This window comes from Phalacrocorax aristotelis, chromosome 22, assembly GCF_949628215.1.
Source record: "Phalacrocorax aristotelis chromosome 22, bGulAri2.1, whole genome shotgun sequence".
NCBI classification, from domain to species: Eukaryota; Metazoa; Chordata; class Aves; order Suliformes; family Phalacrocoracidae; genus Phalacrocorax; species Phalacrocorax aristotelis.
The window spans coordinates 2,257,450-2,273,764 of NC_134297.1; the positions used below are offsets into that span (position 1 = coordinate 2,257,450).

The 16,315-nt window shown below is 43.4% G+C and overlaps 2 protein-coding genes across 3 annotated transcripts in view; one reads left to right on the plus strand and one right to left on the minus strand.

Moving 5' to 3' along the window:
* Positions 1-15,958, minus strand: part of LOC142067580 (succinate dehydrogenase [ubiquinone] cytochrome b small subunit, mitochondrial-like) — a 54,611-nt gene extending 38,653 nt beyond the window's left edge. Inside the window, exons 1-4 of one of the 2 annotated variants that reach the window (XM_075116352.1) lie at positions 15,817-15,958; positions 15,633-15,737; positions 13,378-13,522; positions 9,858-10,542 (exon numbers count right to left, since the gene is read on the minus strand). In XM_075116352.1, coding sequence (XP_074972453.1) covers positions 10,377-10,542; positions 13,378-13,522; positions 15,633-15,737; positions 15,817-15,874 — 474 coding nt within the window. In that variant the 5' untranslated portion in view covers positions 15,875-15,958 and the 3' untranslated portion in view covers positions 9,858-10,376. Of the gene's footprint in view, positions 1-9,857; positions 10,543-13,377; positions 13,523-15,632; positions 15,738-15,816 lie in introns of those variants that run through there. The other variant, XM_075116350.1, reaches the window with a different exon arrangement.
* Positions 671-10,140, plus strand: IL18 (interleukin 18). Its single transcript, XM_075116360.1, has 5 exons — positions 671-793; positions 4,138-4,211; positions 5,735-5,872; positions 6,686-6,831; positions 6,964-10,140. The coding sequence occupies exons 2-5, from the start codon at positions 4,145-4,147 to the stop codon at positions 7,177-7,179; spliced, it is 567 nt and encodes a 188-aa protein (XP_074972461.1). The 5' UTR covers positions 671-793; positions 4,138-4,144; the 3' UTR covers positions 7,180-10,140.
* Positions 15,959-16,315: the final 357 nt, after the last annotated feature.

Below are 16,315 nucleotides of genomic sequence, written 5' to 3' on the forward strand. Positions count from 1 at the left end.
CAAAGGGATGGAAGATAATTTGGAGGTTTCCCCCCAGGCACCAGTGATTTATTGCTCAGTAATGTTGTTTTAAAGAACTAGACACGCACAAACGCTGCTTTCAATTCTAACCGGGCTTCCCCCGAGGCAGACGCAATCTTTACGGGCAACTTGCAAGCGTGCGGAGAAGGGGAAGTCTACGTGCCGCCGGCTTGTACCTGTTTCAAAACTGCTACTTGAGATTTTACGGACCAAACAAACGAACTGCAACATGCTGGTGTAGAAACAAGACAAGTCCTCTGATGACATCTATGTGAGATAACGGGAGTCGCAAAAAGCTTCCTTTCTAACCTCAGATTTGCATGATTTGCTTTCGCCACCGAGGAGGGGAAGTACCGCGGAATAAATGCAGACGTAGACAGATATCTTGGGAAAGAGTCCCAATTTCCTCCACAGTTTGTTCAGGCGGTTTATTTTGTCGTACGGTGATGCAAGCCGCTATAACCCTCCCTATCCGTAAATCGCGCGAACAGCCGCCAGCTCCCGCCGCAGAGACCGCTCTCCTCCCTGTTGGCAGAACCGCACGAAGGCGCCCGGCAGCGGCGCCGGCCTCGGGAAAGCCTTCGCCGTAGCCCAGCCGCGACCCTGCCGCCCGAGATACGCCTGCACGGGGGCGGCCGGCAGCGGGCCAGGCCGGGGTCCGAGCGGGCGGGCTCCGGCGGCGGGAGCAGGCGCCGGCCGTCCCCGCCCCTCCGCCGGCTGCGTTCGCCCCTTCCGTCTCGCAGCGCTCGGCTGCAGCCCGCCGAGGAGCGAGGTAGGACCGGCGCCGCCTCTGTGCCCCGCTCTCCCCGGGAGCCGCCCGCCCGCCCCCGCCGCGCAGCTGGAAGCTGCGGGAGCAGCCCGGCCGGGAGCGCAGGCTGCGCCCGGGTCTGCCTGCGTTAGGCCGGGGGGTGGGGAGGCGGGGAAGGAGGGTAGGGGACCCTGCACTACTGCCTCCCGGCGCGGAGCAGCGGCGGGGGCCGGGACAGAGCAGAGCAGCCCAGCAGGCGCGGGGGGACGCCGCTCCCCGCGCGTTTGCGACTCGGGCGGGACATCCCGCCGCGGGACCTGCAGCTGTCCCTTCCCCGCGGCTGCAGCCAGCGGCGGAGCGTTGCCCTGCGCCCGGGCTGGCGATGGAGGGCATCCCTGGGGCGGCCCGCAGGCCGGCTGCGGCAGCGGCCCGCCCGCTGGCAGCCCCGCGCCGCGCCGCGCCCTCCCGGTACCCGCGCTGCCGCGGGCTCCGCTCCAGCGGGGCCGCGAGTGGGGCTCGCCCGCTCCGCTTCCCTGCACCCCTCCTCCGCGGGGCGACGCGTTACAGTCTTTTTAGCTTCGACCGCTCCTTTCAGACGTGCTTGGTGAGAGATGTAACTATGGTTTACTACGCATCAGGGCAAGAAGCGTCGTCATTTTATACTTTTTACCCATTGAACCAAGGGCCACCTCTAATCCTTTATCAATAGCTCCTGCCCATGCCTTCCCCGCTGCTTTAGAACAGCAGCCTAGTCCTTGACTTCTTGGTTTACGTCATTACACGTGAGGCATGCACTGTTTGGTGGTGCGGTACTTCGTTTCAAAGGCTCGGGTATGCGTGTTTGGGAACAAAGATGTCGTCCTCTGCTGTGAACCTGAGGGTCTTCTCTGCACAGACCAGCTAGAACTATAGACCATATGAAAAATGGGATGAGAAAAAAAAAATCACTCTGAAATACATTCCTCAAAGTGCTTTACGAGAGGGACAAGGAAATGGCTGTGATTTCCTCACCCCAAGCCCTAAGGCTGATGAACGTCATTATTTACTTGAGTGGGCATTGCTCAGTTGTTGGGTGTAGTAAGTCTTTGCCAAGTGGTGAAAAAGCCTTGGAGGCAAGATAAATGTTTTGACTGCATAATAAATTCACAGTGCAAGGGACAGTTCTTCTCATGGTTTACCTAGCTTTAACACATTTGTTACGCTTACTATTTCTGTGGCTAGTGCAAGGGGAAAGAATCCATTGACAGGAGTTGGTAGGTTTGAGTGAAGCACTTCATATTCTAGACTATTTATAAAAAGTGATTTCGGTGTTTTTATAATCAGTGGTGTTGGCTTTGCTTATTTGATGCTGTATGATCAAGTTCTTGTGCATTTTGCTGTGACTGTCTCCTCCTGGGTATTGTATGCAGAGGCTAGGGACGTAGCTCCAGGCTGAAGGCTTCATACAGATGCTGGGCTCCTAAAGATTAGGTGAAGTGATGGTGAATGTCAGTGTGCGTGTTCCTTTGTGCATCTGGCCAGAAATTCTACACCAGTCACAAAGCTGAGCAAATCAGGTCTTGTAGATAGTAAAGTAACTAGTTGTTATTTCTGGAAAGTTAAACGCATTTATTTCTAAAAACGTAGATAAAAGTAAGAACATTCATAGACAGAAAGCATTTTAGGAAAATCAACAAAAAAATTACTAAGATACAGATCAAAATGAAACAGGAAGGAAAGTGACAACTTTCATTTCAGAAAATTAGTGGCATAGAAGAGGACATTTTAGAACTGTTTACTGCCAGAGAAAGAATGACCTTTTTTCCCACATCTTCCTCTGTCATAAGAATACGACAGGAAACCTTATTCTTATTCTCGCTTTTCTCCTACCTTCATGCTATCTTAATTTTGAAGAGGATCTCATAATCAGTTTTAAAATAAAAACATTTTAGTGTGTGTTTTTTAGAATTATTCCTTCCAATGGCAACCGTCCCAACAGCAATAAAATTACTGAAATACTAGACTTTACAGTTCAACTACGAGTCAATACAGGTGACCCCACATAACTTTTATTTTGTAATTTTTTTCCACTGGTGCAGTGCTAAAACTGAAGATACAGAGACATTTGTGGCCTGCAAAGCAATACAATCTGTTCAGATATATCTCTTTTCTGCCAGCATAAACAGAAACTTTATGATAGAAGAAAACAGATGGGTGCGCTTATAGAAATGGAATGGCTATAGCAAGTTTATGACCATCACTGTTCTTGTGTTTTACATGTTAAACGTATACATTGTTTTATCCATTAAACAGATTGAGAGTGTGACATACGCTCAGTCACTATGTCAGAAAGCTAAAGAATATGAAGTTTATCTGTCTGGCTCTTAACTGTATGAGGATGAGGATACAAATGAAGCTAAACCCAGTTATTCTTCTGGAGTTCTTGGAGGGGGTTGTGTATTGACATAAGTGGCAAAGTGCAGCCCTGGTCTAGTTCTAAATTAACCCTGAAGTGTGTAGAAAAGGGGCTGGAACCTCTCAGGTGCAGAAGCTGTCTTGTCTTCAATGATCAGTTCAGGTTTGTGGTGGTTGTTTTTTTTTTTGTAAAATGACTTGTTATTCCCAAGGGAAATACATCATCTTCACTTTTCTCTGTCACTCTTGAAAGAGAACAGCTGTGAAATCAAGCTCGTAATTCAGCCTGAGTTAAAGTTAAAACACCATAAGCAAATCCCTGCTACTGCAAAATAAACTACATCCCAACTTCTCTAGGAACCTAAACAATTCCAGCTCAAGATGCAAAAGATACAGGCGTTCCGAAGGGGAAGTCAAAGGTGGACTAAGTTCTGGGTATTTTGGAAGCTCTCTCTTTATAGAGGGAACCTGGAAAGATCAGTCTTTGTAGACAATATAACTTTTATGGCTTAATGGCCAGTAACAGGGTGCTTAGTCCAGTCTTAGTCACCTCCTTATTTGAAAACTAGAAACAGAAAAATTGAATGACCATACGATAGTAAGATAATTTTTGCAGGCCCAAGAGAAGAGAACTAATGTGATGAAGTATGTTCATGAAGCTACTTACTAGCATTTTCACAGAAAGATAAAATAGTAATGAATAATTATTTATTCCCGTGTAACACCGTGTAAGTCAATGAAAAATTTTGTAAAATAACAGAACTTGAAGAATGCTCTGTGTTGTTCTAAATAATTATAAAAGGCAACAGGAGGAAACCAGTTATTGAAAAAAGCAATTTTTCAACAGGTGGTGAAACATGCCAGCCTTTTAATGTTACTGTGCACTAGAAGAGAGCTAGCCCAAGAACTCCCTTGCCTTATATAGTAAGAAGCATTGTTCTTAACTCTGAATCCTCTCCATGTGTTTTTGGCAGAGTGAAGATGAGCGATGAAGAGATTCTTCTGTGTGCAGTACGACTTGGAGAAAACTTCTGCCTCTATTTTGCAGGTAATTACTACCACTGCTGAAATAGACGCACTGTGTCTTATTTCTGCATATAAGGTCAAAAGCTGATGTACAATTCAACCCTTTCCTTGTGTTGGCATCCCTGGTTTTGTGGAATCCGGTTTTCCAGGCCCATGTTACCTGAGCAATCCTCAAACCAGTTATAATCCCCACCTACTTAGAAGAATGATAGTTCTTAGATTATGGAGCCAGGCTGTTCACTGCAAAAAGAATGCGGGTTTGAGACAGCTGTCCCAATGTGTTAACAGGTCAGTACCATATTAGTGCTGAACACCTTAAGCAATTGGTAACTTTCTGTTTGAATACTGATTAAAAACAATTCCTTTATCAGTCTGATTTAACCTAATTTACCCATAAGCTTCAGTTTGAAGTACTGTGAGCCAAGTACCTGACTAAGCGGAATATGTGTTGTTTCATACAATACATTCCTGTAAAGGACACTCAGAAGGGTTGGAATGCTGTGGGGTGGACTTCGAGTAAGTGCATAATTTCCCAATCTTATAGGATATAGTTAGGAAACTGTCTCTTCTTTAGAAGCAATCAATTTGCGATGACTGTTTCTGTCCTTTTGCTCACTTAGAATAAAGGTGCTGATGAAAATAAAAATTTGCATGGCATTTTTTCCTTGGTTGTAGGCTTAAGCTGGTGTGAGCTGCTCACCCTTAAGTAACCCTAAAACATTTTGCATGACTCTTGGTTTGGTGGTAACTCCAGTTCTCAAATGACTGGTGGTTTCATCATTCTGTTGGGTTTGTTATGCTCGCAAAACCCACTCTCAAGTTAGAACAGCTCAGCTTGGTGAGTTAGTGATACTGGGGAGTACAAGTGGAAATGCGTAGGTGGCTGGCTGGCTGGCTTCCAATCTTGCAGAACAAAAGTGGGTAGAAAGTGGTTTCTTTTTTGGGCGTAGAGCTTAATGTTCTTTTTTCTTTCCTTTTTTTTTCATTGTTCGCTTGGAACCAAGATGATGATGGTAAGCTCAAAGTTCCTTGTTTATTAACTTCATTATCAGTTTTACATGAACTAACCTACTCATGCTTACTAACCCACAAATGCTTTGTGTGCCTTCGAGAACAAGTTTTCAAACTGATAATGGCTACCATGAAAAAGAGAGCTACAGATCTCTTTCTTCTGAAGCTGATGTTGCTTTGCTTCCTCCTAAGGTACAGGGTATTGGCTTCCCTAACAGAAGGACCTCTTAACGCATTCTCATTGTTGGGCAAAAGAGAGATCTGTTGCTTCTGAACTCTCATTAGCGGATACAGTAGCTTCTCTTGCTTATACATCCAGACTGCTGTATTCTGGGAGGTCCTTCTGTCTTGCCTGGGTTGCTACAAGCGAGGGGTGGAAAGAATGACATAGCCTTCATTTTGTTTGAGATTGCCATTCTAAGAATTTATTTCACCCGATATCCTTAATAACAGTTTGGTACAGGCTTAATCTTGTCAAGATCTGAGGAGAATACAGCTAAAATATTTGACCCTCTTCACTTAATATTTCTACAGGGCTGGAATGCGATGCCTTTTGTCAGGAAAAAACTCTCGCCCAAGTCCTTCGAAATGTAAATAGCCAGTTGCTTGTGGTTCGACCAGATTTAAACATGGCAGCTTTTGAAGATGTGACAGATCAGGAGATGAAATCTGGTATACCACTTTTCAAATATATACTCTAACTACTACACTGTTTCTTTATTCTAGATGTGCTTTTGTTCTTTGCAATCACTGACTCTATATTATGAGACAGCGTGAAGGCTTAAACTTCATTTATAAAAATAAAGCTAAGCTAAGCAAGCTGAAATTTTGTGCCTTGTGCATTGGTAAGGGATTAGATACCTGGATTAGGCTGAGGCCTGCAGGGTGTCCCGTGCAGGAAAGGGCTGCTGAGATTTTTGGTTAGCTCTGATCACAAATTAAGTTCCTACACAGAAACGTATTGTTTGATTACAAAAAATCATTTTTATGTTTAAACAGAGAATGTATTTAGCACTAAAAGCTGTTACTTTCTTCTAATAGCAGTAGTTAACAATATACTTATGGTTTTGGCTTTGATTTTTTTTGGGGGGGGACACACACGACCCTCAGCAATTCCTTTAGAACTATATTTGCTGAACACTTATTTACAGATCACATATATACAGATGTAATCTGATTTACAGATGAGTGTTTACAAATCCAGTTCTCACTTTATGCATGCATGTAAATGGATCTGCACATCCTACCCATACTAACTGGTAACTTCATATGCTTTCTTGCAAATTCAAAATCTTGGTTATTGAATGATTGCAAAAAGTCAAACCTATGATACCAGCAGTCATAAAAATTTGAGTCCTGGCTGTCCCGTCAGGAAGAGTGTCCTGGGAAGACAGCAGTAGCCAGTGGAACAGTAAGACATAGTACGGTGAAGTTGTTGCAGCTCTCTCCTGAGCAGACTATTAATAATAAACACTTTATATTTAGGCAACGGAATGCACTTCAACATTCACTATTACAAAACCACCACTCCTTCAGCAGGGATGCCTGTTGCATTCAGCATCCGGGTAGAAGATAAAAGTTATTACATGTGTTGTGAGAAAGAATGTGGGAAAATGATAGTTCGATTTAGGGTAAGTATCTCCTTTCCATACCTTATGTATATATAAGTAGTAGGCAAAATTAAGAATTCAAATGTGTGTGAGCTGAAACAAAACTGCTCAGGTCGTGTGCTAGGACTAACCCATTCTTTTTTTCTTCCTCAGGAAGGAGAAGTTCCCAAAGAAATTCCTGGTGAAAGTAATGTAATCTTTTTCAAAAAGACATTTACACCTTGTAGCTCCAGAGCGTTTAAGTTTGAATACTCACTAGAAAAAGGAATGTTCTTGGCCTTTGAGGAAGAAGGTTGCTTAAGAAAATTAATTCTAAAGAAAATATCACGAGAAGATGAAGTGGATGAAACCATGAAGATAAGTTTCTAACTTCAGTCAGAATGAAAGTCACAAGCTATGACATACTTCAGCAGTCTTAAAATATATTTTGGCTTTTTATAAAAGAAATCTTATTGTTTCTTCATTTAAGGCAAGCCAGTTTTATGTTTTTTAGCTACCATAAATCAGTACAAATTATCGGCAAAAAGCAGAAGGATGTTTTCCAGTCAGATAAGAGGAAAGAGAATTACAGAATGGAGAAACAAGAATGTGCATGCCTACATTGTCCTGTATAGTCTGATGCCTAAAATCTTTACTGCCTGTTGATGAAACAGCTTTCGGATTGTGTGTCTCGCAGGTGAAATAGAGCTATTTTGGGGAGAGAGAAAACCACTTAAAATAACAGATTTCATAAGCAGACCATGCACCTGGCCAATAACCACCTTATTAGTTTTTTGTATGAAGATTATTTCCTGAGAGCATTAATCTGTTATACAGTGACATTCTCACCCTCAGCTAAAGTAGAAAGAGACAATTTTTAACTTACTGGAAACTGTTGCTTAGAAAACTGTTAACTTACCTGAACAATTAAAGTTCTAATAAAGCAGTTTGTCCTCAGAGGGCCCAAGAAAAAAAAATTATGCTTTTATGTAAAGTTAACAGTAAATTGTAGGGTAGTGATGGAATGAAACAGCGATGGCTGGCTCCCATAAGGACCTTATCTTCGCCTGTGTATGTAGCAATGCAGCATACATTGGGGTCAAGCTGTGAACTCCATTTCACATTCGGAGCTGAGCAAGCACTGGATCTCACCAAAACCAAAATTAATGTAATGCATTCTGAATATTTAATATTGAGGAAATGGATAGGGCACATATTAGTCTTTTTTTCTACTTAAAAGCATTGGTCTTCCTCTTTTATTCCGACTGCAGGTAGCAATAACCTGGACATTGGTTGCAGCTAGGGTCCTGGGTCTTCAGCTTGCCATGCAGAAGAGCTGGTACAGTTGTCATACCCCACACAGGCAGAAGTAATCAGACAAAACAGGAAGTCCTCTATCTGCCATGAAATGGAGGAAAATCCTCACACTTGCAGAAGAGATAAGACAACTCTCAAGACTTGTTTTGGTAAAAACCAAACCTAAGCTATAATTTCAGGGGCTTTAAAAAAGCACAGAGACATGAAACTGCTGTGATACCCCTGACTGTCTCAGCTTTTCATGTTATGCTGCTCCTGCCATTTCACCTACCTAGCTGCTACAGGAGCACCTAGAGGCCGTAAGAAACCAATTACTTGGAATCAGGTACAGCCCCCACTGAGTGCACTATCGCTTAGGAAGAATTCACTGGCAGGGCCTAAACTCAAGAATATAACACATCTGGATACCCAGTAGGACTGAGTCATAGTTTAATATGTCTGATGAATGTTCAAAAACGGGATTAGACCAAATGGTTACTGCCATCACAATAATTAAGAGCAAAAGTTAACAGTAGGTACAGGGAACTGATTCAGTTTCAGTAGGACTGATGAACCCATGGAATTCATAGAGAAAGGTTGTGATCATTACATTTTAATTCTTGCCTCAAAACCACAATGAACTGGTCTCAGAGGTGCTAGCCCTTAACATCATAGGTCTGTACTACTACGTTCTGTTCTTAAATAACTCATTTTTCACAGAAGGTGTCTTAAAAACCACATAGATATACCTCTTGCGTTTGGCCTCAAAAGAGGAAATATTAAACGCTTTCTATGTTACATGCTCCGATTGTATAGCGGTACTTACCAATGACTCATACATATGCATCTTCCTCACTATAACAAAATAATGAATGTCACATTGATCTCTAAACCAGACCACGTCAGATGGAAGCAACCGTCTTAATTCTGATCACAAGATTAGCAAAACAGAAGCGGCCAGCTACATGATATTTTCCATGAATACATGAATAAGTAAAAAATAAATAAAAATTTCCAATCCCGATTTTAAAAAATTAAAAGTCTTGGAGAATTCAAACAGCAACTTATTAATTCTGTGTATTGCATAACCAGACTGATGGTAACGCAAAATTGTGTTCCTCTTACTGTTAATAGTACCACAGAAGTACCATTAGAATGTGGAAACCGTTAACCACTCCTTACTACTATGGAAGTCAGAAAAGACAAAGGAGATAAAGGAGAGAACAAAGTTAAGCAGATTCTCATTTCCCCCCTAAAATGCTTTAAACCCTAAAGACATAGAGAAGAATGCTGCCACAGTCTCATGTCAAGCTATGACAGAAAAGATATGTTTGTTGTCTTTTCAGTCACAAAAGAAAACGTGTACCAGTGCTTATTCAGAAAACAAACCCCAAAAAATCTTGCAGGTGAACATACAGGTTCCAGGAAAACTAGGAAAACTATATGGTATTTATGCCTCCACGAATTAATGTACAGAAGTCTTTTTTTCTTTTAGGTCAATTATTGCTGTATTTCTAATGGACATTACTCTTGTATTAAGTCTAAGTTACCTCTTTAAGTATTGAGGACAATACATATTGATAAGAATATTTTTTGGTTTGTAACACCTAAATGAAGTAACATCTAAATGAAGTCCTGTTGCAGAGCAACAGTATGAACCGTAACATAACAGTGTGAATTAGTATTTTAACTTGATTTTAGGGAAAAAAATTATCTGCAGAGAAAACATTTTAAGTAACCAAAAAGTAATAAAAACCGTTCAGAAGCACACACACATTTCTGTAAATTTTTTATTTTATGGATTAAGAAAAAAGTATTCCCATTTCTACATCAACTCTCAGGGTCCAAAGAGTTACAGGGTGTGCCTTACATACAGTTCAGTTGTTGTGATGTCAGAAATAACAGCTAAATTTTCCGCAAGACAAGTTTGTTTTACAAAATAGGAAACCAAACAGTTACTTTAGAAACACACTCATTAAAGCTGCCATTACAAGGAAAGTTACCTTCAGCTACCTAAGTCTGTCATTGATGTAATTAATTTCTCCCAATTTACAGTGCAGCTTAAATCAATTCACTCTCACCTGGACATTATCCACTTTAAATAGACTTTTTCTTTTCTAACACTTCTGCTGTTGGATATTTATTTCTAAAAGACTAACTCTGAACTTGCAGCAATATGTACATACTCTGGACCCTTGGTTATTAATTTGTTTCGCATGAAACGTTGGTAAAAATATGACGAAGCAGAGGCAACGGTGAACAATTGAGTTTGTCAAGGACTCGGTTACATGTTAGAGGCTCCACAGCATGGCCACAGCCTTGCAGATACCAACATCGTAATAGTTGAAGTAGCAGAGGCCAGCAAAGGTAACGGTGGACAGTACATACAGGCCTGCATTGGCCAGTTTAATGGGTGTATCTCCGTGGACGTAGTCAGTTATAACCTGTCCAAGACCCCTACAGAGTAAGAGGGAAAAAAAAAGATGAAATCAGGAAAGATCATTCCTCAGTGAAATCCACCCAGTTTATGTGAGCATTCTACTAAAACAGCTCGAACATGTAATTTTTTTCACCTGCTATCATCAACCTTTCCTAAAGAATGCCCAGTTTCCACTCAAAAAGAAGATGCATCTGTTTAAAAAAAAAAAAACAACAAAAGAACATTCTACATATTCTACTAAACTAATAAATGGCCCTGAGTTTTCTTGATGGTACTGAGGAAACAAGGTGTTGAGCACAGAACAAACAATAGAATCTGCCTCCAAGAAACAGTGGGCAGCTTATCTGACTTCCAAAGACTGAAGAAAAGTAACAGGAAATATCCTTGCTTCAACAGCAAGGTGTGGCTCTGAGACCAGCCATTGCCAGAAATGCACAGAAGACTCTGGGATGAGCATGTAGATTAGAAAATAGTGGCAAAAGATTAGCATACTGGTTTATTTTCTACATCTGTTGGACTGGAAGCAAACTATTGTCCAGATTTAAACTACCCAGCAACAGGAAGACAGAGGACACTATTAAACTAATATGGTAGTTCTCTTCCCAAAAGTACAATTATATTTGCAACAGATGTCAACTTGGTAAAAAAGAGAACTGTATTTAATGCAACTGTTTTCTTCCTAGGATTTTGCCTTGGTCTAGCCAGAAGCTAAAGGACCTGTGTCCCACAAATTAAGACACACTAGTGACCTATCAAGGTTCAAAGCCTTGCAGCAGATACCACAGCAAGTGAACACTGGGCTCAGTTTCACTTGGATGGAGTTCTAATACCATAAGGATGTCAAAAGCGAGAAAAGGGGTGCAAGGAACCCCTAGATACACAGAAGACAAGCAGAAAGCGGAAGCAGGCTGAAAGGCAACTGCTCCTCAACTACTACAGCTATTTTTTACAATCGGACAGTGGAATAAGGTCAGGAGTGCAAGCAGCACTTACCCGCACTTCAAGCCTTCCAAAGTGCAGATAAGTAAGGCACACTCAACTTGGTATTCACTAGTTGCCCTTCAACTGTAGTGTTGATAAGGGATTTTCTTTGCATGGCACAATAAGACTGAGCCATGCTAAGACTTCTCAGAAAATCGTGTGTGTGACTTTAAAGCACACTAATTCATTCACACAAAGTCCTTATGGCAAAAGACCTGTGACCCTGGGAACAAGGAAGGGATTTGTGAGAAATAGCTGATGTGTGGCAGACGCACACTCTAGCTCACAAGACAGAAGCTTCACTGGGCAGAGAAAACTATTACATGCCAGCAAAACTGGTACAAGATAAACACAGCTTCAGGTATCTTGAGGAAGTCTACTGACAGGTTAATGTTTGGACTGATAGCCATCTAAATATCTGAAGCACTATTTCCAACAAATTTTAGGACAAGATTTCCTAAGGAAAAACACAGCAAAAAGTGACAGAAAACTCCTCAAAATGATATGCAATATTTCTCTGCAGTTTCTGCTCAGCTACCAGAGGGATGATCTGATCTGTTATGGCAATCAAATTAACGTTTGTGGCAATCAAACCATCTTTTTTCTTTTAAAGATATTCTAGCACTGCATACCTGTGAAAGTACAAGAGAAGAATTTTCCTACATCAGAACACCTTTAGGTTTTTAAGACAATGTTTTACAAGATAAGAGTTTAATACTGGAGAAACTTTCCAGCTCAGAAAGAGAACAAAAACCCCACGCAAGTGGGGGAGGAATTCACTCTGATGAAAGTTATAAGCAGAGCTGCAAACAAGCAGCAAAGTATTTTTCTCAGGGGGCAAATCCCCACCCTGTTTATGGAAAAGGGATTTCTACAATCCTGATGTGATGCTTTCGTCAACAAGAGACATTCACTAAAGAATCAAATGTGTGTGCATTGACATAAAACATCATCCAGAGAACCCACTTCAACACATCTACCTGCAACAACCTGTTCCACTGCCTGGAATTTTCCAACATGGTCACATCCAGTCCGGCCCCAACACGCACATACCAAACAAGTGAAGAAACGCTCCACAGGCAGGCAAAACTGAGGTTTAAGAAAACAGTTTGACATCCCAAAGTACCATGAAGTTGCTTATCTGCTTTATCCCTGTGACAATGAACTACAAACCAGTATCACCTCAAGAATATAAATGCTCCCAGTTAGGCCAACCATGCAGCTGGATCCACTCCTAACTCGACTTGTCTAGCCTACTCACATTAAAGATCACAGCAGAAGTACACTTAAGAAGAACACAAGCAAGCATCCACTTCCCAGAAATGGAGAAAATCATGATCAAGGTCTCAGCTTCTTTAGTGGAATCTTTCCTATGGACTCTTCATTATGTAGGATCTCATCACCATTGAGAGGTACAAAGCCAGCCCACAGCACAGAACCTGAGAATAACAACTTGTTTTATATAGATCTGTCCTGTTTCTCTTCCCTCTCTTCATACAACATTGATTTTTCTACAAGATAAAAACATCCAAGATTCTGCATAGCCAATGGCAAGGAAGTCCTCCTAAGATAAGATACTGTGTAGAAGAACACTAGAGAATGTTTATGGATTCCTTAACAGTAATGTGTATCCTACCTTCTGACTGAGAGAACAGTGTGACAAAGGAAGACCATGGTACAACTAGTCAAAGATCAAAACTGTCACAGAACTTGGAGTAAGGACTTTGTTTGCATCTCTTTCCAGGCACTTTACACTGCATCAGGAAATAAGTCAGTAGACTTCCTGCCATATACAGACTTAAGACCTACAGCGTGGAGCCATCCCGACTATCAGACTTCATTCTAAATTCTGAGGGACCTATTGTGCTTACCAGTGGCCATGGAGAGTGAGGGCTGCAGCCAGTGAATAGTCCATGGCTGGTCCAGGATACAGGTAGGCTGCAGGAAGGAGACCCAGCAAGAGGACACTGACAGCTCGCTCACCTGTCCAGTGCAAAGATGCAGCCTTGGAACTGCCTGTAAGGAGAAGTATTTTTCAGTGCAGAGTTCCTGTTTGAAGTGCTGTAACCCTAAAAACAGGTACCTCATGCTGATCAGCATCACACAATTACGCGTTTTCTCTGACCTGATTACTAAACTTTCATCCAAGCAAAACCTAGATGCCTTTGAATTACTGCTATGGAATAGACATCTATTGTATAATGTCTAAAATGTTAATTTTAAGTACTCCTCTCTCTCCTGCTGCTAAGAAAGAGAAGCTTCTTTTACTACAAAAGAATAGAAGTTCAACAGGTAAAGTCAAAACAAATACCAGTCCTACTTTCACAACCTGCGGTTCAGGCCCAAGTCAACCATCACAGGAAAGAAGCTCCTCTGAAGGCAAAGCCTTTTTGTCTGGTGAATTTCCTGACTGTTACGTACTATTTACTACTCCTGCACTCCTGCCTTTTGAGTTCCCGGTGGACACAACTACCAGTTCCAGTAAATGGCACATCGTGATAACTCTGTGCATAGTTCTGCCCAGGAACCAATATTGCTATTTCTAACTGTAAATAGCAGATTAAACTTCTGGGACCATCACAGAGATATATGGGCTAGAAGCAGACTGAAGGCCAAAGGATTTCAATCCTCCATTGACACTCAGTTGGGTACAATTTGAACCATGTAACAAATGTCTCTAAAAACAGAAATACCACTTAGGGAGCTCTGTAACAGACCCTTACTCTTTAGAAGCATGCAAATACTATTTTGGTAGGAAAAAAAATATCTAGAAAGTTCTGGAGCGAACCAAAACCCTAACACCATAATCGCTACTTGGAACCAGAATGTCAACATCAGCCCAGGCTGAAAACATCAAGAATTGACTCTGTGACATTATAATACAATACCCCAAAGTGCTTACCTAACACACAGATATTATCCATCCATCTAAACCAAAATGCAAATGTTTTTCTTCATTTTTGCACAGAAAAAGACATTTAGAAAAGTAACAAGGTAAGGAAAGCAAAGAACCTGAAGTAACACATGAAAGGGACCTGGGCTGTGGAATAGTAAGCTGTCCATGTAGAACTCCACAGCTAGGAACGCTTCATAGCACGTGCATGAAGTCTGTTGTTAATATGAGGTCCAGAATAGAAAGGAAACCGCTTAGCTGTGTTTAAGCCAATTTCTTTTACACATGTTTCACCATCTTTTCCGCTTCTAAGTTGCACTAATGGCTACAAAACATCCCTAAGCTACTGTCACAACATTGCTCATATTTAATTTTGCAACTGACAGACCAGAACTTGGTCTTGGCACGGTTATCTTTCAACACCTCTGTGTAGTCTTACCACATGCAGAGAGGAAAAAATAATCTAAGAAATACTCTCTGCCTGCAGATGAGGCTTCTCAGATTACCTCTAGTGAATCAAAAGCTCTATTGTTTGAGAAAGAAGTCACAACTGCAGTGCTACTGAACCACAAGAAATGTTAAATCTTGATTTAATATCTTTCAATCTTTTTCCACACTTGAAAAAATTACCACCTTTGTTAATAAGCAGAGATTTACTTTTTTAACATTCAGTTGATATTTCCTACTTAAAGACCTGCAGCATTCACAACGTTGATACCAACGTCACAAATGTCAGTTTCTCATTCAAACAGTGTAAAGTCCTTGTAAAGTCTTTGTAAATACCTTGTTTTACATCAGAGCCGGGCAGAATGCAAATCAACAGCCGTGCTACCAACCGAGAAGAGTACTGTCATGGGTGACGGTACCGCACTGTGGTCACGTCACTGACCCTACCTCACCCGCGAAACGAAAAACGGCCTGTGCCATCGTCAATTTGCTCTGCCCTTGGTTACTCGCACCCGCCGTGGCAAATCTCCTACCACTCGGCTCCAAAAACCGGCATCCCTGATCAGACGTGGGTGTAACGGGCAGGCGAAGAACGCGCCGTTCGGCTGGACCGGAGCGATCTCTTCGAGGGCCGGGAAATAACGGCTCAGGGCCGCCTGACAAACACGGCGCCAGCCCCGGGGCCGAGGCCGAGGCCGAGGCGGCGCCCCGCACGGGGGCACACGCAGACAGCACCCCCCACCCTCCTCGCACACGGCGGGGGCCGCCCCGGGGCGCGGGACCTACCGTGGCCCCGCTGCGGGGGACTGTGGCTTTGCCGAGCCGGAGCGCTCGGATGGGCGACGGCCCCGAGGACGGCGGGGCGGCGGAGAAGGGTCCTCCCGAGGAGAGCTGCGGAGAGAACGGGGAGGGGGTGTCAGGGCCGGGCAGGGTGACGGGGCAGCAAGGCGCGGGGCCGGCGGGCACTCACCCATCTGGGCGCCGCGGGGCCGCGCCAGCCCCGCCCGCAGCAACCCCAGCGCCGCCATCGTCCCCGGCCAGCCCAAGGGCACCGCGCACCGGAGCTGGAAGCAGCTTCCGCCGCAGGCCTTCCGCTTCCGGGCTGCGGCGCAGCCCGGCCGCCTCTGCTGCGGGGGCGAGGCGGGGCGGAGAGGGGAGAAACGGCGGCCTGGAGCCGTTTCCCCGAGGAGTTGCGGCTGCGAGCTCCGGGCCGGCCCCGACGCAGCAGCGGCCGGGCAAAAGCTTCTGAGGAGGGCGGGAGCGCTGCTTCGGAGGGCCGCAACAGCGGCCGCAGCGCATCCAGGCACTCCTCACCCGCGCGTTTGCTAATTAAAAGCCTCTGTGCGAGGGGAGCTATATAAAATACACCTTCCTGAACGTTTCCTATGAGGTACATAAAGCAGTTGCACTGTTGCTGCACGATGGACCGACGGAGAAGCGGCTGCAACGAAGGAGCCAGCAGCTGAAAG

Bases quoted from the DNA above. Each gene is read 5' to 3' on its own strand.
- IL18 (XM_075116360.1), top strand. From the start codon at position 4,145: ATGAGCGATGAAGAGATTCTTCTGTGTGCAGTACGACTTGGAGAAAAC. The intron at 4,212-5,734 runs GTAATTACTACC...ATATTTCTACAG, and splicing joins CTTCTGCCTCTATTTTGCAG to GGCTGGAATGCGATGCCTTT. The intron at 5,873-6,685 runs GTATACCACTTT...CTTTATATTTAG, and splicing joins AGATCAGGAGATGAAATCTG to GCAACGGAATGCACTTCAAC.